We start from the raw sequence: 27,679 nt of genomic DNA on the forward strand, positions 1-27,679 counted from the left end.
ACATCTTTCAGTATTTGTGCAAGCATCTTCTGGCCTTGAAGGTGTTCTATTCAAAGTTCATTGAGCAAAATTGTCTCATTTTTTTCATGACACTAATGTGAAGATATGTTTCTTACTTCTACTGGTAGCTAGTTCTGCAACTCTGTGCTGAGGACGGTAGAATGCTTGGCATGTAACAACTCCATCTAATCCTCTGTGCTAAAACACTTGACAAACTCTAGCATAACTTCAGGAGTTTACGGCCATGATCCTAGAATTATCTCAGCTCCCTAAAAATGCCTGCCTGAGAAAGCTTGGTGCTACCAGCAGAATTTACCATTGTTCCAGCCTGGTAAGAGGGCTGTGAACTCCCTCTTAGGGCAGTTACATTAGAAAGCTTTCAATTATAAATCTGTTTTCTGCCCTTTGAGATGTAAAGCTACCACGGGAATCTACTTCCTGGACAGAAGAGCAGTCTCTTTGCAATGCAAACCTTCAGGGAGATAACTTTCACCCTCAGTCCCTGCATCTGCAGAAATAAACAATTTCCTAAAATTCATTGTGATAAGTGCTAAGTGGAGGATAAGGGCCTAACTCTGGTGTCTGCCTTGCTTTCACGTGCACCACTGCCTTTTGTCATATAGAAGTTTATTTCTCGGGGCGCCTGGGTGGCTCAGTGGGTTAAATCCTCTGCCTTCGGCTCAGGTCGTGATCTTGGGGTCCTGGGATCGAGCCCCGCATCGGGATCTCTGCTCAGCGGGGAGCCTGCTTCCCCCCCTCTCTCTCTCTGCCTCTCTGCCTACTTGTGGCCTCTCTGCCTACTTGTGATCTCTCTCTCTCTGTCAAATAAATAAATAAAATCTAAAAAAAAGAAAAAAAAGAAGAAGTTTATTTCTCCTCCAGATAAGCTTCAATTAACAAATCTGAGTGTCCTCGTCATGTGGACTAATGGCTCTTAACACCCTGCCTTTTCCCTAGCACACCCAGGCTTTAAAAAAATCTCTGCTCTTTTGTTTCGGGGAAGTTGAGTTCAACAACCACTGGACCCTCCTCCCTAGCACAGTAGTATTACTGAATAAAATCTGTCCTCAGAAAAAGTGTCTAGCTTTGTCTTTGACAATAATATGTTGCACTCCTTGCTTGAGTCAGTGTTCTTGGTTGCTGCAGAAATATATTTTACCTGTTGATTACAGTTTGGTAGCATTTGCACGCAGGAAGTAAGCACTTGGCTGCTGAAGGTTGAATCTATGTTAGGAGAGAAGGTTCCACAGGTCTCCTGTGTTTCTGAACATCTTGTTTGCAGTGGCATGGACTGCCTTTGTTCCAGACTATCTCCTCAAGGATGTTTGAACAACCTTGGAAGACAAAGATAGTGTCTCCCTCTGGAACAAAAAGCAGGTTTATTTATTATCCAGTAGAATAAAGATAAATAAAGATGATACCTTGCTTGTGGGCAAGAGTCAAAGAGGCTTACTGCCCATTATAAAAGACTTAGGTTCTCTGACCTTGGTTGAAATTCCTTTCCTTAATGAAACTCACTGTCTGTGTAATTACCGTCTGGTCCTCTTTGCATTACTCTGTGGGAATTGGGGCTCAGGGAGCCCATGGCCCAGAGATCACAGAAGAAGCTGGATGATGTAACCTGGAAGTGTGGGTATTAACTCCAACTCCCCAAGAGATAAACTTTAATAACCAGTGGGAGAGGAAACAGCTGGACAAATAAGTCCTCCCTCCTTCCTTTTTCTTCTACATTTTTAAAATCCTGATTAAAAAAAAAAGTAATATCTTATTATGGGAAATTTCCAATGTTGCCAAAATTTACTTGGAAACCTAATTTTTATGGTTTTATAATATTTTTCATATGGGCTGAATCTGTTTACTTAAAGTTTTCTCTATGGTTGGATAGTTAGGATTCCTTAATTTTATTGTTCTAAATTATGCCATAGTAAGTATTTTGGCACATGTGTCTTGATCTGTATTTTTTATTATTTCACTGTGACAGGTAACTAGCTGAGAAATTAGTGAGTCAAAGGAAAAGAACATTTCTTTTTTTAATTCAATTAGCCAACATACAGTACAGTACATTATTGGTTTTTGACATAGTGTTCAGTGGTTCATTAGTTGCGTATAACACCCAGAGCTCATCAGATCATGTGCCCTCCTTAATGTCCATCACCCAGTTACCCCATCCCCCGACCCCTTCCCTTTTGTACCCCTCAGTTTGTTTCCAGAATCTCTCATGGTTTGTCTCCCTATCTGATATTTTCCCATTCAGTTTTACCTTCCTTCCACTATGGTCCTCTGCACTATTTCTTATATTCCACATTATGAGTGAAACCCTATGATAATTATCTTTCTCTGATTGGCTTACTTCACTTAGCATAATACCCTCCAGTTCCATCCATGTTGATGCAAATGGTAGGTATTCATCCTTTCTAATGGCTGAGTAATATTCCATTGTACACATGAACCACATCTTCTCTATCCATTCTCTATCCATTCATCTGTTGAAGGATTTCGGTCCTTCACAGTTTGGCTGTCATGGGCATAGCTGCTGTGACATTGAGGTACATGTGCCCCTTCTTTTCACTACATCTGTATCTTTGGGATAACTATCCCAGTGGTGCCATTGCTGGGTCATAGGGTAGTTCTATTTTTAACTTTATGAGGGACCTCCATACTGTTTGCCAGCTTGCATTCCCACCATCAGTGTAAGAGGGTTCCCCTTTCTCCACATCTTTGCCAACATTGTTTTTTCCTATCCTGTTAATTTTTGCCATTCTAATTGGTATAAGGTGATATCTCATTGTGGTTTTGATTTGTATTTCCCTGATGGCTAGTCATGTGGAACATTTTTTCATGTGTCTATTGGCCATTTGTATGTCTTCGGAGAAGTGTTTTTTCATGTCTTCTGCCCATTTCTTGACTGGATTATTTGTTTTTTGGGTGTTGAGTTTGAGAAGTCCTTTATAGGTCTTGGATACTAGCCCTTTATCTGTTATGTCATCTGCAAATATCTTTTCCCATTCTGTAGGTTGCCTTTTAGTTTTATTGACTGTATCCTTTGCCGTGCAGAAGTTTTATCTTGATGAAGTCCCAGTGGTTCATTTTTGTTTTTGTTTCCCTTGCCTTTAGAGACCTGTCTTTCAAGAAGTTGCTGCAGCTGAGGTCAGAGAGGTTACTGCCTGCATTCTCCTCTAGGATGTCTCTTTTTGTGCCAGTACTGTGCGCCTTGATGATCACAGCTTTGTAATATAATTTGAAGTCAGGCATTGTGATGCCCCCAGCTTTGGTTTTCTTTTTCAATATCCCCCTGGCTATTCAGATAAGAACATTTCAAGGCTTGAGATGCCTAAACTGCTTCTAGAAAAATTTCTTGAAATGGGAATGGCATAATCAGATGTATGATTTTTTTATAGATAACTCGGGCTGCAGAATCTAGCGAATAGATCATTAGAATTTGAACTGAGCTATAGCAATGGAGGTGTGGCTGTAGAGATGGGGATGGAGTTTAGGAAAATTTCTAAAATAGAATCAAATGGAGTTGTTAATTGGATATGGAAAGTGGGAAACACCAAAGAACCAAAGACAACTGCCTAGCTTCCCAACCTGCCTACATGGAGGAATACTGATGTTGTTAATGTGGAAGAAGGAAATGGCAAGATGTGTAGAAGTGTAGAAGACAACTTGGTTTGAGACTTCTTTTACTTAAATCATATAGCAGTTTTTAGAGGCTTTAGGTAAAATCTAATAGGTACTTGAAAATATGGTTAATGATAGACAGCATCTGTTGCTTTGTTCTGCCTGGCATCTGGGGCTAGCTTTAGAATTTTTTTTCAGAGGAGGATATTTGAGTGGCAATCTGGTTAGAAGAAGTTTTGTCTTTTTTTTTTTTTTAAAGATTTTATTTATTTATTTGACACACAGTAGAGAACACAAGCAGGGAGAGTGGGAGAGGGAGAAGCAGGCTCCCCACTGAGCAAGGAGACTGATGCAGGGCTCGATCTCAGGACCCCAACCCTATCCAGGGCTCGATCCTGGGACCACGGGACCATGATCCAAGTGGAAGGCAGATGCTTAATGACTGAGCCACCCAGGCACCCCAAGAAGTTTTGTCTTAAAGCTGCATTTAGAGATGCCTGTGTGGCTCAGTCAGTTAAGTGTCTACCTTCAGCTCAGGTCATGATCCCAGGGTTCTGGGATCGAATCCCCCAACAGGCTCCTTTCTCAGCAGGGAGCCTGTTTCTCTCTCTGCCTGCTCCTCCCCTTGCTTATGATCCCTCTCCCTCTCTCTGACAAATAAATAAATTAACTAAAATTTTTTTTAAAGCACTGCATTTATTTAGCAAACACGTATTACTTTTCAAAATCTTAGATTGCTTGTGTATTTAGTTGTATAAAAGGAGGTTGAGTAGTATGACAGCATCAAAGTCGCTGAGTAACCACTGCGGGCTTCCATCCCTTCTTATTCTGGTCACACCACTTAAGTTTTCCTTGACAGCATCACCCTTTTCTCACTCTCCCTTCCTGGGTTTTAGTCACCAGGCACTATCCTATGGATCCAAGAGTGGGTTCATATCTGAACTCAACCAATCAGAGCCAATGAGACTGAAGTCTAGGAGTTTCCAATGGAACTGCTGAGGAAAACAAAACAAAACAAAACAGAAAACTCTTTCCATAGTCATTTGCTAAGAGACTATGATGTAGAATTGGAGATGGTGGCAGCTAGTTTTCTTGTCTGCCAATGGAGTCAACCCAAAGGAAAAGAGAACTGATGATCTGGTTCTGAAAACCTTACTTGAGTCCTAGGATGCCAGTTCTGGGTTTCAATCGTATGTGGCATTAAAATTCCCTTTTTACCTTAAGCCATTTTGAGTGGGTTTCTATCACATACAACCAAAGAAGTCCTGACTAATACAGTATGGGGGATGAGAAAAATGCTTAATTTTTCGAAAGTTTCAACTATTCAAGAAAAAACTAAGAGGGGGCGACCAGGTGCCTTAGTCACTTGAGCAACTGATTCTTGACTTCCGCACAGGTGGTGATCTCAGGATTGTGGGATGGAGCCCAGGATGGAGCTCTTTGCTGAGCATGGAGCCTGCTTAAGTTCTCTCTCCCTTTCTCTCTGCTCCTCACCCCCCTACCCCCTCCCTCATACTCTTTCTCTTAAAAAAAAAAAAAAAGATAAAACTAAAAGGAATCCTATTGTGACTACACAAGTATTCTCTTCTATATTTAGTGACTGACAAGTGTATATGGAACATCATCTGTAGTGCCAGGCACTGTGTTAGGCTCTGTGCGTAGAACAGGTTATTTTAAAGGTATAGTTACAACAATGTATTTATGGACAGTTTATTAAAATATCATTATAATTTGACTGAATTAGCTAGCTAGAATTAATTCATGAATTTTGGGTTTTATATTTTATATACTTTCCTTATATTTCTTTTGCAGACCTGAGGTTAGCCAAAATCCGTGGTCAGCAAATAAAGTTATTTACTTGAATCTTAGAAATATTTCAAATGTCTGGAATATAAAACTCCATACTAGGAACTCGAGTTTCATGATATAGATGGCCAAAGGGTATTGGAGATTTTACTTAGAATGTCTCAACAAATGTCTAACTCCTGATATATAGAATTTTGGGGGTCTTTCTCCTGCATCCTTATTTGCACTATTTTCAAAGGTTATTGGTGGTAGAATCTCATTTAGTGATAAAAGCTTGATTAAACTATCTGATGTGATGTTAGTAATAGCAGATTATATAAAATTGTAGGCCGAAGAACTAATCAGGCTTTTTTTTTTCCTCTGGTAGCATTCATGAATACTTCATTTTTTAGCCACCTTTGTGTCTCAGCTGTCTCTTTTGGTCTTTAGCTGTCAGTTGAGGATGCTTTAATTAAGCATGTTTTTGCTTCACACTCCGCCCTTGGGTCATTAAAATTTGTAACGGAAAACATGCTAATGGAAAAATAAATTGTTTAAATCTGTTATTAATATGAGTATTTAAATATATATCATGGGATTCATAAGACATTGTACTGAAAAATCTGAAACAGAAAAGCGTATTATTTTTCACCATCCTACGTCTCATAAAAACTACATGTAACTAGCAATTAGTGTACCACAAATACATGGCAACAAAATATTTCATCTTTTCTAAGTTCGCTGCTTAAATTTAAATGATCATTAAGTGTTTCTTTTTCTTACCAGGGGTTTTCAGGGAACTCACTAGGGTGAGCTAGCAAACATATTCTTAAGACAAAAAAACAAATATAGATGTCAAAGAGAAATTATATGTGCCTTTGTCATGAGAACCTTTTTATGGCCTCAGAGCCCTTCTCAGGCCTGGGTTCTCTTTTCTTTTCAGCAAGTGCTCAGTACAAATTCCTCTTTTTTCCTGAGATTGTTACTATCCCAAGTCAAAGATAAGCTGCAGAGTGGGGCATGTTTCCCCCAGTCTTGCTCACTACCCCCTTCTAATTCTTGGCTGCTCCTAGAAATTAGGACAAGGATCATTTTCATTATAAAAGTTTTAATCACTCTGGGAATAGCAAAAATAATAAGCTTGAGGACATCTGAAAGCTTAGAAACTACACGAAGTCCTTACACTAAGTTTTTATGTTTTTGTTTTTTTTTCTTACACTAAGTTTTTCCTGCATCATAGTTCCTCACTACCCTGTTTAGATGATCATATATTGGAAAGTACAGTGGATTTGATTTTTACTTCCAGACTTACTGGTGGAGTTCACCAAACCTACTTGCACCTTCGGAGTTTACTCTGCATGACATGTACGTAAATTCCTTGCTCTGAGATGGCCCTTCCATTCCTATAGACTAGAAGTCACAATCAAAAGGTTTCGGAAAAACATCCCCTCCATCCAAGTAGGTAATTTACATCTTTGAGGATGTAGAGACTGGGTAATATCCATTCCAAGGTATAGATATACTATAGGAAACAACACTTTTGTGCAGACATATTTCTTAAGAGGATACAAGTTTATTCTAGTTTTTGTCAGATTTCCAAGTTTTGGTATTTTCCAGGGAAACCAAAACCGATTTTTTAGACATGAGTTAGTATTCGTTGTAAAACTTGTGGCTATCATCATGCACTTAAAACCTTTAATAAAAATATGGATTTCAGGGGCCCCTAGGTGGCTCAGTTGGCTGAGCATTTCTTAGCTCAGTCAGGTCTTGAGACCCCGCATTGGGCTCCTCGCTGGGCATGCAGCCTATACAAAAAAATAAAAATATGGATTTTTAATTATTTTTATAGGTATTGGTAAATCTTTGCATAATCCTGTGAGAAAGGGGGGCACTTAGAAAACTGAAAAGGAGCTGAACTGGCATAGTGAGGAATTCACTTCTCCCAGTAATTTCGTTTTGGGGACATTCTCCAGGATCACAATACTCAAGCCGTCTTACTTCACCAATACTACAATGCAAGACATATCAACAGTTTATTGGTATTTGAAATAGTAATTAAAAATAAATTCAGGTGCCATAGCTATTAAGAAATCAGACCTAGGGTGTCGTTTTATGAGCTATATCCTCCTGTCCGTTTTAAGGTCACCTGCACAAATAAGAAAACCTAAACTTAGAAAGTCAGGTTTTACCCCAATGGCTGGTATAGTGAGCAGTATGAAGCACCAAGAAACACACACACACACACACGAAGTATCAGGGAAAAAATGAGATTGGCATCCTAGTGTTTATTCTCCCAGGCGCAAACGTAGTCCTGGTCGGGAGAGAGGCCTTTCCAGAAAGGCGCTTCACCGTTTCCAAGCAGCAGGAAGCTGGGGGTCGCCCACGGTTCGCCAGGGGTCTCGGGGTCTCAGTGAAGGCTCAGCGCCTGTGAGCGGCTGGGGGACTCAGCGCCAAGGCCGGGGTCGGGGGTGGAGGGTGCGGGTGGGTAAGGGCTCCGTCGCCGGAGCAGAGCAGCCAGCCGCAGTCGCCTGCAGCTCCGCAGGCCCTCACTGTCTCCAGCTGAGAAGGGCGGGGCGAAACGGGCGCGGGCGGCGACAGCGGCTGGGGGCGGGGCCACGCGAGACCGCGCCGCCGCTTTTTGCGGTCCGGGGAACGCGCGGCGCGAGCGCGCGGGGCTGAGGGACTGGGACGAGGCCGCGGCCGGGCGCGAACGCCGCAGGTGACCGGGGCGGGGAGCCGGTTGCGCGGGCGGTGGCTTAGGAGTGGAGGCGGGGGACGGGACCTCGCTCGGCTCGGCTCAAAGCCTGGGCTCTGCGGGCGGCGGAGGCGAGCCGAGGCGGACGCAGGGCGTGCGGCATCTCACTTGACGGCCGGCGGCGTCCGCGGCCCTCAGCATGTTCAGCGAGGCGAGGGTTCTCCTCCCGCCCGTGGGCTGAGGCGGCGGCGGCGGCCAGAAGAAGCGACATGCACCTGCCCGGCGCGGCTTAGAGGACGCGGCAGGCGGGAAGTCCCGGCCGCCAGCGGGAGGGCTTTCTTCGCGGGGCCGCGGCCGCCTGTCGCCGCCGCGGGCCCGAGCTGGAGCGGCGGGGTGGGCGCCCCGACATGGCGGCCCGGAGCGCCCCGAACTGCCACCTGCGGCTCGAGTGGGTGTACGGCTACCGGGGCCACCAGTGCCGCAACAACCTCTACTACACGGCGGCCAAGGAGATCGTGTACTTCGTGGCGGGCGTCGGCGTGGTGTACAGCCCGCGGGAGCATCGACAGAAGTTCTACCGGGGCCACAGCGACGACATCATCAGGTACGGGGTGGGGGTGGGGGCGGCCGTCAGCCCCGCGAACCGCTCGCGGAGTTGGTACTTGCGCTTCCTTCTGGGTGCCTGCCGTGACCCGCTCCTGCAGGGAGCATCGCCCCAGACAGAAACCCGCCAGTGTCTTGTCCCGGATCCACCCTGGTGACACCCGACAAACGCCTTTCCCCGTCTCCGTGTTCTAGAGTCTCTCCGTCGGGTCTGTGCGGTGACACCTGGGCGTTCGGTTTTATGGCTTTGTGCCCCCTTCCTCCTCCAAATTTATGAAAACTGCAAAAAAGGTTATTTTGGTAGCAGTTTATTCCTTTAAATCCCGCCAGAGATTTCTTATTAAACGAGTTCTTAAAGCACCAAGGTGGAAATCCTTTACCTAATAGGAAACTGACAGAAACACCGCAAGCTGTAGGCTCTAAAATACTAGGTCTTGGGAAGCGCGCGCAGGTGGCAGCCTGGAGGGCACTCACCTCGTGGCCATAATAATGAGTTCAGATTTCACTGCCTACTGTTATCAGCAGACAGAAAAGAAACCCCTGCAGCCTTCAGGTGATTCATTGGAAATTAACGTTTTGCACACCTGAGGGCACTTTGGTGTGGAGGGGTTAATCTGAAGAAGCAGCTGAAAGTGATTACCACTGATTTCTAATTCTCTAGTTTTTGTTTTTTTCCCTGAAGTACTCCTAATAAGTTCAGTTTTGTGCTTTTTATTTACCCCCCCCATTTTAATTATTCTTTGGGCATTAAGATTGGTGTGAGTGCTTGTTTACATTTTAGTGAGCGGTATATTTGAAATTTAATTTCCAATCAGTGTCTCAGCGGAGCTTTTTTGACAAAGTTAAAAGCTGCAGAAATTATTCTAGGCCATTGGTTATGTTTCAAGCACAACATTTTTGTCCTTGACAGAAGGAGAATATATTTAAAAACATTTTGAGAACGTGTTTGTGTGCTGCTTCTGGGTTTTTAACAGAGCTACCATGATTTGACTTGGTTGCTCGGTCTTCTTTATTTATGTTCCACAGGATTTAAATTGGGCATTTCAAGTCCAATATCTTCGTTTGCTATCTTGTAGGCAAGATGCTCTGGTATTTACATTCTGTAAATAACATAGTTGTTCTAGTTTGTGGAGTCTCTATAGAACTCTGGTCTTTTAAAAGGGAGAAGGAAACCTAAAGATAGAGCAGAATGAGTAAAGATAAGGAGAGCAAAAACTGAGATTATGGTGTTTTTGTTGGTTGGTTTTTATTCATTCACCCCAAGAGTAGAATTTACCCCAATTCTTTGTCTTTTTCCCCAGTCATTTACAGTTTCTCTCTCCTTTTCCTTGCGTTAGGTCTCCCTCACTAAAACAGGGGAGAGTAGTTTTACTTAATTGAAGCGGTGGTGACTGAAGCCCTCTTCCAGATACTAGCTGTTAGGTTGAATTCAGTAGTCGGGGTATGTGTGAAGGATTTCGAAGTCTTCTCATGGTGCACTTCTATTGTTTTTTATTCCTTGGTAGTGGAGAGCAGTGTAGTACTGAGGTTTTCTGTATCAAATATGATGTATTTGATGGGATAAATTATGTTTTGTTTATTCTTCCAGCAGCAATTAAAGCTATATGTTATTGTGTTTTAGTAAACTAAGGAAGGTAATGCTTTTGTCTTTTTTTGGTATATAGAGTTGCACAGCCCAAACATATATCTCAAAATGACAAACTACTCTAATTTTTCCCATAATTGGATACATGGTTATGATTTTATGCAAAAGTTCATTCTTAAAGTAATCTATAACAAAAAGATTTCTCAAAACATTGCATTGGGGAAGTGAAATCCGTATCATGTAGCATCTTGAAATTAGTGGCATGTATTGGATACAGTGCTGAGATTGTAACTTAAAAATCAGTGAAAGAGCTCTGGAAATTTTATTTCAAACAAGAATGACACAGATCATTCTTGTTTGTGAAATTGATCAAATTTTTAAACCTTTCAATTTTTGTCAATTTAGTGTTTGAGATGTAAGTATAGAAACTACTCCACTAACTTTTCAATTATGTCACAACAAAAAAATGTAATACTCATAAATGTGATACATGCTGGAAAATGTTACTGTTAATGTTAGCTTTAGTAATAAAAAGTCAATCCTATTTTTATCATGTTTTATTTCCATGTTTTGTTGAAACTTACATAGAATTTATTAGTCAAATATCACTTAGTCTGGGGCTAAGATTATTCCAGAATGAGCAGATTGTTGGCCTTAAGTTTTGAAAATGTAGGTGCTATATTGAATGTAAACACTGTCATTTGCTTACCAGTTCTTCTATCATCTTACTGCATCTCGTATGGCCAATAGTGGTGCCACCTGACTTGTCTTACCATTTTGTGTTGCTTGTGGTTGTCTTATTTTTGCTATCTATATATACTTCTCTAGTAATTTCTCCTTTAGTTTTATTTGTTTCAGTACTACAGTATCATGTAGGAATTCATTCTTCTGTCAGAAATAATAGAGGAATTTTAGGGTCAATTTTTCTTTTTTTTTTTTTTTTCTTCTGTGTCTCAAGTTGCTGATAAAATTCTCCGGCTTTTAAGTGTTACTACAGGTTTAAATTATAAAATAAATTATGAAAGTCTAGACTACTGGTTTTAGTACAAGATGCACACCTATAGCTTGGTCTGTATTTTGAAACTTTTCTCAGTTGTCTTCCCAAAGGGTGCAATAACTTAAATTTTTTTTTCTTTTTTAAAGTAGGCTCCATGCCCAGTGTGGAGGCCAGTGGTGGGCTTGAACTCAAAACCCTGAGATCAGGACCTGAGCTGAGATCAAGAGTCAGACACTTGACCAGCTGAGCCACCCAGGCACCCCTAAAATTTATTTTCCTAGTTATGTCCCAACACTTTTTTGTCAAGTTCATTGTTGAAGTGGTGAATATTATTGGCCATTTTCAAATCATTTATCACTAGTGAGGACCACTGATGGTGGTCAAGCTACAGTTAGCTTGGTACATTTTGGTACCTGACTCTGGTTTTCTTATGCAAGTGAACCTCCATATTGAACTGCCTGTGCCCATTGTTTCTGTATTTTCTAGGTATAGAGTTTAAGTTGTTGTTGTTGTTTTAAGATTTTATTTATTTGAGAGAGCGCATGCACATGTGTGGGGGGCACAGAGACAGAGGGATAAGCAGACTCCCTGCTAAATACAGAACCCGAGGGGCGCTCCATCCCAGGACCCTGAAATCAAGAGTCAGATGCTTATCCTAAACAACTGAGCCACACAGGTGCCCACCCCTCCTTTTTTTTCTAAACATGGTAAAAGTATCTCACAAGTTAGTGATGAGCCTAAATTATATAATGCCTCTGAGATACTTTGGGAAACATACCATATTAGATGGTTGCAGATTAGAATGATGATAATCATTGCTTCTGGATGGGACTTTTTTTCTTAGACAAAATGGAATTATAGTAGCTTTTTCCTTCAATTGTGGTAGGTAGTGTTCTTAAGAAAGAAAACTGATCAACTGACCAGAGAGAAACTGGTGAGTGAGGAGGATGATGGCCTTGTTGTGGCTTTTCCTCCCCAGCCATGGCTGAGTTGGGGACTCTGATGGATTCAGTGGGGGGAAAAAGAAAGAAAAAAAAAAACTGATCAAACTTCATTGCAATCTAGTAAAAGTGTTTTATTTTGTTTTTTTTTTTTAAGATTATTTATTTATTTGACAGGCAGAGATTACAAGTAGGCAGAGAGGCAGGCAGAGAGAGAGAGAGGAGGAAGCAGGCTCCCTGCTGAGCAGAGAGCCAGATGCGGGGCTCGATCCCAGGAACCTGGGATCATGACCTGAGCCGAAGGCAGAGGCTTTAACCCACTGAGCCACCCAGGAACCCCATAAAAGTGGTTTTTAACAGCTCTATTTATGGTATAGGAATTGAATTATACGAGTCAAATTAAAGTTGGAAAAGCAATTCAGAATGTTGATCTTATAGTTGGTCAATATTTTTTTGTGTTTGTATGGGTTCAAGGTGCAACTTTTTTTTTTTTTAAGATTTTATTTTTATTTATTTGACAGAGAGATCACAGGCAGGCAGAGAGGCAGGCAGAGAGAGAGGAGGAAGCAGGCTCCCCGCCGAGCAGAGAGCCCGATGCGGGGCTCGATCCCAGGACCCTGAGATCATGACCCGAGCCGAAGGCAGCGGCTTAACCCACTGAGCCACCCAGGCGCCCCTCAAGGTGCAACTTTTTAAGGTCTGGAAGGAATTACTCCAAATCTACTTGTTGTCTACTTGTGTTTTCAGTTATATGGCCAGTAACTGGCCGATCATCAGAATCATTTAAAGAGCTTCTTGCCAAATTTTTAGACTTTCCCTCAGGCGCACTAAGTCAGAATCCTCTAGGATTGAAGTCCAGAAATTTTTTTTTTTTAATTGCTCCAGATGATTCTGTTTGGGAAGCTCACTGTCAATCTGTATCCCAAAACATGCATTCTTTACATAAGCAGTTTGAGAAATGGATGTAAACCTCCCTTGAAACCTAATACCATAATTTTCTTAAGCACTGTGTAATATCTAGAAGCAGTACTTCCAAAAATATTAGCATATATACAGATTTAGTAAAATGTCCCTATGTTTAAGTTACTAGAATTTGGTGAGCTTGACTTCCACAGACTCTATAATGATTGTATTCTGTAAGATTTCATCTTACGTGTTTGGATATCAAAATATTTATTATTTGTTTTATAAATACTGCGTAGTTTAAGGGATAAAATTAGAAGATGTTTTCAGGGAGAGGTAGGAATTATCTGGAATAATAGTTCAAGTTGTCATAAGTGTAAATTAAATGTATTTTTTTAAAAGATTTTATTTATTTATTTGACAGAGAGTGAGAGATCACAAGTAGGCAGAGAGGCAGGCAGAGGGTGAGGGGGAGGCAGGCTCCCCACGGAGCAGAAAGCCCAGTGCAGGGCTCGATCTCAGGACCATGAGATCATGACCCGAGGCGAAGGCAAAGACTTAACCCATTGAGCCACCCAGGCACCCCTAAATGTATCTTTATTAAGGGAACTGTCAGATTTTTAGATTTCCATTATAATAACTACTGTTGTTTTATAATGTCTCATTGAATATGCAGGGAACTAATGAAATATATTTTAGATACAAATGAAGGAAAACGTAGAATAAGTTCTTAGAACCATTAAGAACTTACTATTCAAGGCCTTTTCACACCTGAAGGAAATACAGGTTTCCTTTTTGAGAGTAGCATTTTCTCGTGAAACTTTTTAAAGCCAAAATGGTGTAAAGCAAAGAAGCAATTACCATTAATCATACAGAAATTTTTTTGTACATTCTTTCACCCAAAAAATAACTTCTCTTAGCTTTTCTGATACCTTAGGATACATATTGCTAATGGATGCACAAATTAAATTGAAACATAAAGCACACATGGTCACAGACACACTTCAAAACTATGACGGCTTGATGCTGGGATGCTGAATGTAGTTCCAAGCAAGGAGCTTTGGGGGGCCACTCTCCCTGCTTGGGGTATATGCTCAGTGACAGCTTGCAGTAAAAGAAATGCTATTTCTGCTTTTTACCTTTTTTTGGTGAAAGCTAAATTCCTTTTCAGATTCCTTTCAGTTAGTGAAAACAGGCTCTAAAGTAGGTCTTTAGTAAAGCAGGGTGGCGTAATGAACTTTCAAAAAAAAAATGGGAGATACCTGTATTTATTGAGCATTAACTTTGTGTAAGGGTCCTGCCTGAAAATATTATAAGTATAAAGATACAATCAGTCAAGTGAAGAATTACTTAGGATTCTGTGTGTACTAGGGATAGCGCTGGTATACCTGTAATCTGGTATGTACATGGGGACATAACAGTTCACAACGATATTTCTTAGTGAATATAGTACTTCAACTGGGTCTTTAAGGAAAACTGAGGACCTGTCATCAAAAGGAATGAATGAAGGTATAGCATCCTGGGAAGGTATAGCATCATATGCAGTGGTCTCATGTTAAGAGAGAATATTTGGAAAAGTTATTTGTACTCACTATCTTCAGTTTTTTTGTTTTGTTGTTGTTGTTGTTTTTTTTTTTTTTTATCCATTTTATAGAGAGTGTGAGCAGGAGGGATGGAGGGAGAGGGAGAGAGAATCTCAAGCAGACTTCACGCTGAATGCAGAGCCCAATGCGGGGTTCAGTCTCACGATGCCAAGATCACGACCTGAGCTGAAACCAGGAGGCAGATGATCAACAGACTGGGCCACCCAGATGCCCCTTCAGTTCTTTATCTCCCATTCAGTCCTTTCTGTCCCTTCAGTCTTTCTGTTTTACCATAGCAGCTCTTGTCAAGGTCACCAATGATCTCCACATTGCCACATCCATTGATCAACTCTCTGTTCTCATCTTTTTTTATTTACTTGCCACAGTTGGTTACTCTCACTTTCTTCAGACACTTTTTTCGGTGGCATTTGGGACACATCTTAGCATAGAAATGGGTATTTCTTATTCTTTCAGCAAGTATTTATTGAGTACCTATTATTTACCAGGGACTAATCTTAGCATTAGAGATACAGCAGTGAACCAAACAGATGAAATTCTTTACCATTTTGGAATTTATATCTACTGGGTGAAGATATAGAATAAATAAGAAATATATTATCTGGTATATATATATTATATACAATATGTGTATACAGTACATACTATATATGTACTATATACATATGTTATATACATATGTATAGTATATAGTATATAAGATGGTATTTATATATAAATATAACATGTTTGAACAGTGCAGGACTTAGTATATAGTATATATATTAGATGGTGTTTATATAGAATTATAATGTGTTTGAATATTGCAGGACTTAGGGGCACTGACTCCGCCATGCAGTTGAAAACTTGCATATAACTTGACTTTCTCAAAAATTAACTAATAGCCTGCTATTGAACAGAAGCCTTAGCAATACCATAAACAGTTGATTAATATATATTTTGTATGTTGTATGTATTTTATACTATATAATTACAATAAAGTAAGGTAAGAGAAAAGGTTTTTAAAATCCTAAGGAAGGGGTGCCTGGGTGGCTCAGTCAGTTAAGTGTCTGCCTTTGGCTCAGGTCATGATCTCAGGGTCCTGGGATTGGGCCCCCACTTCTATCTCTCTCTCAGATAAATAGATAAAATCTTTAAAAAGTATATTTTTAAAAATCCTAAGGAAGAGAAAAGACACTTAAATTCTTATAATATACTGACTGAAAAAGAAAATCTCCATATAAGTGGATCAAGGTCCAACTGTATATATTGTGTATTAGGGCAAAAAAAAAAAAAAAAAGGAAAGTGAGGTAGAGACTAGAAACTATTGGAAAGAGTTTAGATAGGGTAGTCAAGAAGGCCTCACTGTAAAGTATAGCACTTGAGTAGAGACTTGGAGATAAGGGAATGTGTTGCTGTGTGGGTATTTTAAAGGAAGGACATTTCAAACAAAGGAATTATCATGTGCAAAAGCCCTGAAGTGGAATGCTTATGAGTGAGGCAAAGTCAGAAAGTTAGTGTGGTTGGAGTGCAGTGAATTTGAGTGATATTAGTAAGAAATGAGGTCTGCTGAAGCAGTGGTTGTGGGGCAGATTGCATAGGACTTCCTGGGCTGTCAGGATTTTATTTAGTCTTCTCATTTGAGATGGGAAGCTACTGGAACAGTTTAATCAAGTTAATGACATAATTTGACTTAATGGTTTATCAAGGTCACTCTGGCTCCAAGGTTCAGATCAGACAGGGAGAGGGGCAAGATGGGAAAAGACTGCTGGAATAATCTAGTGAAGAGATATGGGTGACTTGTGCCAGAATGCTAACAGTGCAGGTAGTAAGAAAAGGTCAGCTATATTTCGAAGATAGAGACAACATGATTTGCTATGGATCAGATATAACTTGTGATAGGTCAATGATAATCACGTTTTTGGTTGAAACAACTGAAAGCATGGAATTGCTAATTACTGAACTGGGAAAGACTGTGGGAAGGGAAAATTTTATGATTTGGGAGAAAAGACCATGAACTCTGTTTTAGAAGTGTTAAATATGAGATACTAATAGACAGTCAAATGGAGTTGTAAATTAGTTGGACATATGTGTCTGTGATTCAGGGGAGCAGTCTAGGAGGCTATAAATTTAGGTTGGTATGTAGATAATATTTAATAAAGCCATGAACCTGGATGAAATCACTGAGGGATTAAGTATAGATGGAGAAAAGATCTTAAAAAAATGGATTCCTGTGGCACTCCAACATTTAAATGTATAACTTGAAAAAGAACTGATTTAAAAAATGTGACCAGAGAGATAGGAGAAAAACCAAGAGGGTGTGGGGTCATGGAAGTCAAATGAAGGGAGTATTTCAAGGGAAGGAAGTGATTAGCTATATCAAGTAAGATGTGAGGAATGCAGCACCTTAGTGGAGATGTTAGCTATTTTACAATAATTACATTCTAATCACAAGACTTTCCAAGAGCCTGTGTATATCCAGGTGATTGCTGGAATAGGGATGAGCAGGAAGTCAAAATGTGTCACTTCATTATTAGTATACAAAACTGGCCTTCTTCAGGATTTTTCCAGCAGCTTCTAATTTGTGTGCTAGAAGGCACATGACTGTTAGCCCTAGCTCCCTGCTACTCAAAGATATAGGCTTCAGAGGAGGTTCGGTATAACCTGGGAGCTCTTTAGAAATGCAGATCTCAAGGTGCCTGAGTGGCTCAGTCAATTAAGTGTCTAACTCTTGATTTTGGCTCAGTTTATAATCTTGGAGTCATGGAATTGAGCCCTGTGTTGGGGCTCCATGCTCAGTGGGAGGTCTGCTTCTCTCCTCTTTCCTTCTGGCCCCTCTCTCCTGCACACTTGTGCACATGAGTGCGCGCGTGCACTAGTACGCGCTCTCTCTCAAATCTTAAAAAAAGAGAGAAAGAAAGAAAAATGCAGATCTCAAACTCCACTCTAGACCTCCTGAATTAGACTATATTTTAATATTCTCAGATAATTTGTAAACATTATTTGAAAAATATGCTCTAGGTCAGTGGTTTTTTCAAAGTGTGGTCTTTGAACCAGCAGCATAGTATCATCTAGAAACTGTTAGAACTACTAATTCTTAGGCTTCCCCCCAGAACTAATCAGGAACTGTAGATACAGGTAAGACCCAGCAATCCATTTTATTCACTTTCAGGTAATACTGATATAGTCTAACATTTGAAAACCACTGCTCTGGATTCCTGATTCTCAACCGTGGCTATATATTAGAATTACTTAGATTAAAAACAAAGCAAACATAATAAAACCACCAATGGCTGAATCTCATCCCTGAAAATTCTGCTTTAATTTATTTAGGGTAGGTCTTGAGTATAGTTTCTTTGTTGTTGTTTGCTTCTATTTTAAAATTTTAAGCTTCCTAGATGGTTCTAAGGCAGCCAGGATTGAAAACCACTGCTGTAAATATGGTAGTAATCCATGTTTAGCTGGTGGGCTAGGAAGTCAACCTGAAAAAAATTCAGAGCCTGGTCAAATTTATTCACTTACTATTATGCATTATATAATGATGTGGGTAATTTGCTAAGTATTGAAATCCCTTTAAAACTTCAGACCTCTTGCCTAAGGCCCCCCCATGCTAGATAGCATAAATCTCCATGTTTGAAGATTTATTACCAAAAAAAAAAAAGCAATCCTCAATATGACCTCAGTATGGTTTTCTGTTGATGGATTTGCTCAGTATCATCAGGGACTTAAAACACTAATAGATATCATGCATCATCAGTCCAGGAAAGTGCTCACTCACTGGGCACCTGGACAGTTCACTTAATGTGCAGAATTAATGTGCGTCCTGGATGGTATCAAGTGAGGTGTAACTGTGCTCTGGGTGATGATTTCAAGAGACTCAAGTGGTTGCCGTGCGTTTGTCTGAGTAATTTGGACCATGGAAATCCCGATTGTCCATTAATAAATTCCATTTTGAAGCCAGGGTCTGCACTCAGAGATAGACCAAATATGTTAGTATTTGATAAGGAACATAAGTATATCAAAAGGACAGATCCTCTCCACTCTATGAAATTCTAAAGTGGATGTACTTGCATAGACCGTTCAAATAGCATGCTAGGTTCATATCCAGTCAGAGAATGATGTGTTTTGTAGGGCTTCAGACTACATGTTGCCACTACCCAAGCATAAAGCACCACTAACAGCAGGCAGACGGACTTCAGTCCTAAAGGCCAGCAAATTCTCCTTGCTGGAGAATTTGTGTCTTAATATGGATCAGAATTCAGAGACAGCATAGCTCTGGCAAGGAGTTAGATCTAATCAGCATAAACACTCTGCTTAGGCTACAGTATTATCTATTCTAAGTGGCACATGGGCATCACCATATTGGCCAAAGACACCAAGAACTAGTACAAAGGCCTTAATTGTACCTGGATTTCCTAAAGTATTACATTCTGTTAGCCAATGTAATTTAAAGGAGGATTGGATTCTAAATGGTCATGTGAAATATAGTGCCCACCTTATACTGGCATGTGTATCTAAAGTAGAAAGCATTGCGGGGGGGGGGGACTAATTCCTTGGTGTTGGTTGATTGCTAGCTGAGGGAATAAGCATGGGACCAAAGATGGACCTTGCACCCCGGATCTAGCTTTTTTGGAGTCTGTAGTCGGGCTCAATTCATAACACCACAAAATTCTTTGTTTTTTTTCTTCTGGGATGGGCCGCTTATAATGCTGGATTGGCAAATGAGGTTGTGATTGTAGGTGTTGTTAACTCAGATTTCACTCTAAAAACTACCTTGTTCTTCACAATTGAGGGGGAGAATACCTGATTTTACCTTAAGTAAGAAGCTGGGGAATATAGGGATAAAACAGATTGGATGTGAAGTGAGAATTTTGGAGTATCATTGCCATGTTATGGATGGTGTCAGCCTCTTGATGGAGCCCAAAAAAGTGAGAGGTCTTTGTCATGGATGCTAGAAGCATGGGATGTGGCATAACAGGGAGCACTTAATTGAAATTAAAGACCCAGAAATAAATTGATGGCAAGAGAAGTGTACGTAGCCCAGTCCCCAAATCAGTTAGATGAACTGAAAGGGACAATTCTGCCACTCTTGCTGTGAATCATGTATTTACTTCACCTCCCAAGGTAGAAGACATCTATTCTTTGCCCCTAATCCATTGGAATCTCTTTTCATCACTATGGTAGGACTGACTTTCTTGGTCAGGAGATACAGTACTAGACACTACTGCTGCTGGTGTGAAAGCTCTCATTATGTTATTCATTTTAGCCTATGCAACATAATTATAGTCACCACAAGCAGTTATTCTAAAGAATTTGCAGTTTTAACTTGATTTTGCTCATGGTATTATTTAAATTAGCCACAGGGTGATGATATAACCAAGTCTACCCACCTCAGAATCCTGTCTTTATAGATGGTTGATCAGGGAGCAGGGCATAATTCCCAACCAGGAATGGAAAATGAAAGGCCATAGGTGATAACTAACTACAGAGCCTACAGACTAGTCATCCATTATGTGGTTGCAGTGTGACCTTTCTAATTATTAGTTAACCTGTGGACAATGTATTTAACACATAAAACTCTACAGATAGTGGCTCTACTAGCATGATAAGGAATGTTACCTGTAACCTGGATGTTAGATTCAGATGACATGCACTTAGCAAAGGGCAATTTTTGCAACCATAAAGAGACTACATAGGAGTCTGAAGTTGACATCATACGGAATGTGAGAGGCTTCATGGACCTCCCCCTCAAAGGGTAGTTGTTATATTTTTAAAATTAGCAATAATATACTATCAAATACAATTATAGAAAATTGAAAGCTGTAGAAAAATATTTACCTGTGGTCTTGCAATCTGGAAATAATACTACTGTATTTTAGAGATTTCCTTTTAAGTCTTTTTTTAAAGTAAGCTCTGTGCTCAATGTGGGGCTTAAACTCATGACCCTGAGATCAAGAGTCACATGCTCTACTGACTCACCCAGCCAGGAGCCCCTCCCTTAAAGCCCTTTTTTTTTTTTTTTTTTTAAAAGAGCAGTTTTAGGCTTATACACCAAAACTGAGAGGAAGGTACCCATTTCCCATATACCTCCTGCCGCACACAGGCATAGCCTCCCCGTTATCAATATCATTCACCAGAATGGTACACTTTTTACGAAGGATGAACCTGCATTAACACATCATAATCGCTCAAAATCCATAGTTTACCTTAGGGTTCACTCGTGGTGTTGAACTTTCTTTGGGTTTGGACAAATGTGCAGTGACATATGTCTATCATTATACAGTATTTTCGCTGACCTAAAAATCCTCTGTGCTCTACCTGTATACTCCCTAGCTCCCCCATTCCAACCAGTTGATGTTCCTACTATAGTTTTGCCTTTTCAAGAAGGTCATATAGTTGGAATAATACAGTATGTAATCTTTTCAAATGGACTTCTTTCACTTAGTAATATGCATTTAAGGTTCCACCCGTGTTTTCTCGGCTTGATAGCTCATTTCCTTTTAGTGTTAAATAATATTCCCTTGTCTGGATGTACCAAGTGCATTTATCCCTTCACCTACTGAAGAACATCTTGGTTGCTTCCAAGTTTTGGCAATAATAAATAAGCCTCCTGTAAACATCTATATGTAGGTTTTGGGTAGATAGAAGTTTTTAACTCCTTTGGGTATAAAGGAACACAATTGCTGGATTGTATGGTAACAGTATGTTTAGTTTTGTAAGAAACCACCAAACTGTCTTCCAAAATGGCTGTACCATTTTGCATTCCCACCAGCAATGTATGAAAGTCTCTTTTGCTCATCCGCATCAGCATTTGGCATTGTCAGTGTTCTGAATTTTAATAGGCATGTTCTAATAGGCATGTAGTTCTAATAATAGGCATGTAGTGGTTTCATGTTGTGATTTGCATTTCCCTGATGTCATATGATGTGAAAGATCTTTTCATATGCTTATTTGCCATCTGTATATCTTCTTTGATGAGGGGGTCTGTTAAGGTCTTTGACCTAATTTATAATTGGGTTGTTTTCTTATTGTTGAGATTTAAGAGGGCTTTGTATGTTTTGGATAACAGTTCTTTATCAGATGTGTCTTTTGCAAATGTTTTCTCCCATACTGTGGCTTGTCTTCAAATGTTCTTGATGTTGTCTTTCACAGAGCAGAAATTTTTTAATGAAGTCGGTTTATCAGTTATTTCTTTTTTTTTTTTTAATAATTTTTTTTAAAGATTTTATTTATTTATTTGACAGAGAGAAATCACAAGTAAGCAGAGAGGCAGGCAGAGAGAGAGGAGGAAGCAGGCTCCCTGCTGAGCAGAAAGCCCGATGCGGGGCTCGAACCCAGGACCTGGGATCATGACCTGAGCCGAAGGCAGCGGCTTAACCCACTGAGCCACCCAGGCGCCCCTTATCAGTTATTTCTTTCATGTATCATGTATTTGGTGGTATACCTAAAATAGGCACCACCATACCTAGATATTTTTCTGTGTTAACTTTTAGGAATTTTATAGTTTTATGTTTTATCTGTAGGTCTGTTATCCATTTTGAGTTAAATTTTGTGAAGGATGCTAAGGTCTGTGTTTAGATTCACTTTTTGCATGTAGTTGTCTGGTTCTAGCACTATTTGTTGAAGAGGGAGACGATCTTTGTATTGCTTTTCCTCCTTTGTCAAATATCAGTTGACTATATTTATGGGGGTCTATTTCTGAGATCTCTGTGTTGTTGAGTTCCACTTTTTGTTGAGCAATATACTAGTTAATATGTGGAATACAGCTTAACTGTAATATTGACTCCAAGAATAACTAGAAAAATACTCATGCTTTCTTTCTTATTAAGAAAACTGGAACCATCCTGGACTCAGAATCCAGATGCCCAGGGTGTAATGTAGCAGCAAAATAAGTTACAGGGCCTAATAAGTTACAGCTCTTGCATTCAGATGTTTCCACCAATGCAACTATATATTTCCAACAACCCTTTTCAGAGGCATGACAAGGATATCCTAACAGAGAAGGAACACCAAATTGGGAGTCAGACAGCCTGGGTTCCAGTCCTGACTGTGATTAACTAGAGGGGAAACATGAACCAGAAGATATTGAAGTTGGAGAACTTGTTACGAGTTTATACTATTTGTTGGCCGTTGTGCAGCTTGGGTCAAAGAACATTTGCACAGTAGAGTCATGTGTTTTCATCTGCTTTCCTCCTGTGCCCAGCTTAGCTCTAAGCCCACCTGGCCATGGTAAATAGACTCAATCATTGGGGTGGCTTTATCTCAATATAGGCGTCTAGTAACAAAGAAGGCAGCTGAAACTTCTATCAGTTCCTATATTATTTGGTCTGAGATGAAAGTGTCTACATCATGAATAGAAATACATTTTGAGCATTTTGTCATTTACAGAGTCTTTATTCCTTAATGCTATACTCCAGACAATAAATCTTTGTGAAGAAGGGAAATTTTAGTTAGTTGCTTAGTAATGCTGATGAATTTGTTTACTAGGAAGTCTGTATATAAATGGTGAATTAAGGATGCACCATTTTTTAATATTAGCCTAAGGTTTACCTACTTATGGAAGTGTTAGTTGGTAGAAATAGGAGTTGTGACTATGGTAGATAATCCAGAATAAATCTACATGTCACTTAAAGAATATTGGAGGCATCAGAACTTTCAGATTTCAGCAGTACATCCAGCTCCTATCTTATATTAATCCTCCAACGTGTGCATGAGATCTTGCCCTTTTTTGCCTGCTCCAGCGATTCTCCTCATTCACCTATATCAGTATTTTTGATAATACTTCTAGATGAATCTTGAAAAGACTTCTAGATGAATCTTGAAAAGGCTTTTCTTTTCAAGAAATGATGTTAAAAATAACCTAATATCCTTGGGGCGGGGGAATGAACTCAGTTATATCTCGCCATATGCAAAATTTAACTCATATTGGGTCATATGTCTTAAGCATCAAAGATAACACTATAAAATTTGTTCAAAAAAAGTATAGGAAATAGGGCATAAAATGGATGACTTATGAAAAAGAAAATTATAAATTGAACTGGAATAAAATTAAAACTTTTCAAACTTCCAGGTAACCAAAGGTAGTGGTGGATGTATAGTAAGTAGCCTTCCAAAATGTCTTCCCCAAACAATGCATAATCATTCCACAAGTATGAAATTTCTATGCAAAGCTATAGCCTTACCATTATGTAAACAGAGAATACTAAGACTGTAAAATAACTGTAAGTAAAAAAGAGAAAGAGAAACTCTACTTACAGTTTTGCAAGCTCTTTCCTCTCTACCACTGAGCTTTGCAGGGAGCAACTTAACCTAAAAGAACTGTGAAAACAGTATCTTGACTGTATACTGTAAGGACAAAGACAAAAAGAACTATAGATAATGGTATAATCTAGTTAGTAAAATTGTTTCTCACAGGGGTAGTGATTCTGAAACAACTATGGATGTATTACACTAAGTAAATAGACTTTAGTTTATGGAAAGCTAATTTCTCACTCTTTGAGGAAGAAGTTATACATAAAGGGAGAAATTCTCAAAACTTGTGGTTTTGGATTAGAATCACAGGTATCAATATGAATTCATGGTTTTTAGATGTATACACACATAGATACAGAATATAGATATAGGTATATACATGGATTAGTATATATATATGTATATATACACACACACACACACACACACACACACATATTATTTCCAAGTTCTGTCTATAGCCTAGAAGGAATAACACTCTGTAACAATGACCACATTGATTGCTCCAATCTTGTTCTCTAAATTCCATTCTCTAATAAAAGGAACTAGGGCTTCCTAGAGAAGTAGCTAATTATAGGATGGAGCAGGAAAAATGCTAGATGAGCCTTGAATATATTGTGGTGCCTCAAAGTAGACAAATGCAGGGGTGCCTGGGTGGCTCAGTGGGTTAAACCTCTGCCTTAGGCTCAGGTCATGACCTCAGGGTCCTAGGCTCGAGACCCGCATCGGGCTTTCTGCTCATTGGTGAGCCTGCTTCTCCCTCTCTCTGCCTGCCTCTCTGCCTATTTGTGATCTCTCTCTCTGTCAAATAAACAAATAAAATCTTAAAAAAAGTAGACAAATGCAAAAGAGATGGTGGCTTATTGAGAAAATAAGGGAGCCAACCTGAAGGATCTCCTGAAGGTCAAAAAGGGAACAATTTGAGCTCTAAAACAAATAATGATACTTTTTGAATTTTAACCCATAGAATAAAACAGGAATTGTCAAAAACCAGCCTGTGGGCCAATTATGGCCTGCTACCTATTTTTATAAATAAAATTTTATTGGAAAACAAACATGACTATTTGTTTCCGCAACTTTTTTTTTTTTTTTTAAAAGATTGATTTATTAGAGAGAGAGAGCGTGCTCAGGAAGGTGCAGAGGAAGAGGGAGCGAGAATCTCCGGGAAACTCCCCACTGAGTGTGGAGCCTGATTTGGGGCTTGATCACACCCTGAGGCAAAATCAAGAGTCAGACACCTAATCAACAGAGCTACCTAGGTGTGCCACTGTTTTTGCAATCTTTTTTAAATAGTTCCTCTAAGAAGCCCTTTTAGGAACTTTCTTTCTCTTAATTGCCCCAACACACCACAGAATTCTATTACCACAGATATACTGTGTATCAGTTTATGTACCTTATATGTATCTATGCTTTATTCATAAAAATAGTAAGACCTTCACACAAGGACCAGTTTTTTCAAAACCCCATGAAAGTGATACTGCTCCCAAGTAGAATGCATGGTTTACATATTGTCAGTGGCTGATTTGACATTATAACAGCAGAGTTGAGTAGGTGTAATAGAGGCTATATGGGCATGCAAAGCCCAAAATATTTACTGTCACTTTACAGAAAAAGTTTATTATTGACCTTTGAATTATCTTTGAATTCAGCTGATAAAAACAATGGATTAACTAAATAAGAGAGAAAGATAGTTCTTCCTATGGCTAAAATAAAAAAGATAAGAAATGACAAATGTTGGTGAAGATGCAGAGAAAAAGGAACACTTGTACACTGTTGGTGGGAACGTACAGCCACTGTGGAAACCATATAGAAGTTCCTCAAAAAATTAAAAATAGAAATACCATATTATCCATTAATTCCTCGCAAAGAAGACAAAAACACTAATTCTAAAAGATATATGAAACCCTGTATTTATTGTAGCATTATTTACAATAGCCAATATAGAAGCAACCTAAGTGTCCATTGATAGATGAATGAATAGAGAAGATGTGGTATATTTGCACACATACACACTCACACAAAATGGAATATCACACATCCATAAGAAAGGATCTTGCCATTTGCAACAACTTGGATGGACCTAGGGGGCAAAATAAAACAAATACCGTATGACTTCATTTGTATGTGGAATCTAAAAAACAAATGAACAAACAAAAAGCAGAATCAAACCTAAAAATACAAAAACAAACTGATGTTTGCAGAGGGAAAAGAGGTAGAGGGATGGACAAAATAGGTGAGGGGGAAGGAGGGATACAGGTTTCCACTTATGGACTAAGTCACAGGGATAAAAGACACAGCATTGGACATATAGTTAATGATACTGTAGTACTATTGTATGGTGACAAATGGTAGCTATACTTGTGAGCATAACAGATGTTGAAAAACTATGTTGTACACTTGAAACTAATGTAACATTATGTGTCAAGTATACTCAAATCAAAAAAAAAATAATAAAAAAGATAGTGGTGCCTGGGTGGCTCACTTGGTTAGGTGTCTGCCTTTGGCTCTGGTCATGATTCTGGGGTCCTGGGTTCAAGCCCCTTGCCGGCCTCTGTGCTCAGTGTTGAGTCTGTTTCTTCTATTTCTCCTCAACTCTTCCCCTTCCCTTGCTTCTTCTCTCTCTCAGATAAACAGAATCTTCAAAAAAAATTAAAAAGATATTTCTTCCTTATGGTAGAATTCCAATTAATAAATGTAGAAGAAAAGAGTGAAATAAGGGGACCACATAAGGAGAATAGTACAGTAGTAACTGTTTCAGGCAAGGTCTAGTAATAGATGCTAAAATTAATGAAAGCTTGAGGAGAAACAGGATTTGCATAAGCTCAAAGCATCTCCTAAAATACATACTGACTGCAAAGAAAAACTTTGTAGCAACTTTATAGTGAAGAAACCCTGAAAACACCATTTTTATATTGGAAAACAGTTTATATTTTCCAATATAAAAATGGAAGGACAGGGGCGCCTGGGTGGCTCAGTGGGTTAAGCCGCTGCCTTCGGCTCAGGTCATGATCTCAGGGTTCTGGGATCGAGTCCCACATCAGGATCTCTGCTCAGCAAGAAGCCTGCTTCCCTCTCTCTCTCTCTCTGCCTGCCTCTCCGTCTACTTGTGATCTCTCTCTGTCAAATAAATAAATAAAATCTTAAAAAAAAAAAATGAAGGACAATTCCTTATCCAAGGAATTGAGGTAAACATCATCAGTAATAATACATATTGACCTCCTTAATTGATGAACTCCTTCATATGATGCTCTAAGAAGAACAAATAAAAATTTTGTGGTATATTTGCCAAAAATGCATAATTTCACTTCAATCGTGGGAAAACATGTTACAAGTCCAAACTGGGGGATAGTTTACAAAATAATTGATTAGTATTTTTCAAAAGTGACCAGCATGAACGACAAGGAAAATTAAAGGAACTGTTACAGAGACTGAAGTTGCTAACGAGAAATAGCAACTAAATGCAGCCTGGGATCCTAGATAGGATCTTGAAATTGGAAAAAACCTTAGTGAGAAAACGTGAATTTTGAATAAGTTGTTTAGAGGGTGGTATAGTACTAATGTTAATTTCCTCATTCTGGTCATCCTACCAAGGTTAGGTAAGATGTTTATATTAGGACAGTGAGATGAGGGATGTAAGAGAACTGTTTGTACTATTTTTGCAACTTCTTTAATAAATCAAAAATTCATCCAAAATAAATTTTTTAAAAAAAATTAAAA

The 27,679-nt window shown here is 39.4% G+C and overlaps 1 protein-coding gene across 5 annotated transcripts in view; it reads left to right on the top strand.

Annotated features, from left to right (window-relative positions):
- Window positions 1–8,375: 8,375 nt before the first annotated feature.
- Window positions 8,376–27,679, top strand: part of EML5 (EMAP like 5) — a 170,212-nt gene continuing 150,908 nt past the window's right edge. For all 5 annotated transcript variants that reach the window (XR_007128598.1, XM_047736562.1, XM_047736563.1 and 2 more), the window contains exon 1: window positions 8,376–8,705. Coding sequence is in view for 4 of the 5 variants with exons in the window: in XM_047736562.1 (XP_047592518.1) it covers window positions 8,509–8,705 (197 nt within the window). In the remaining variant the exon portion in view is untranslated. The remainder of the gene's footprint in view (window positions 8,706–27,679) is intronic.

Source organism: Lutra lutra, chromosome 7, assembly GCF_902655055.1.
Source record: "Lutra lutra chromosome 7, mLutLut1.2, whole genome shotgun sequence".
Lineage (NCBI taxonomy): Eukaryota > Metazoa > Chordata > Mammalia > Carnivora > Mustelidae > Lutra > Lutra lutra.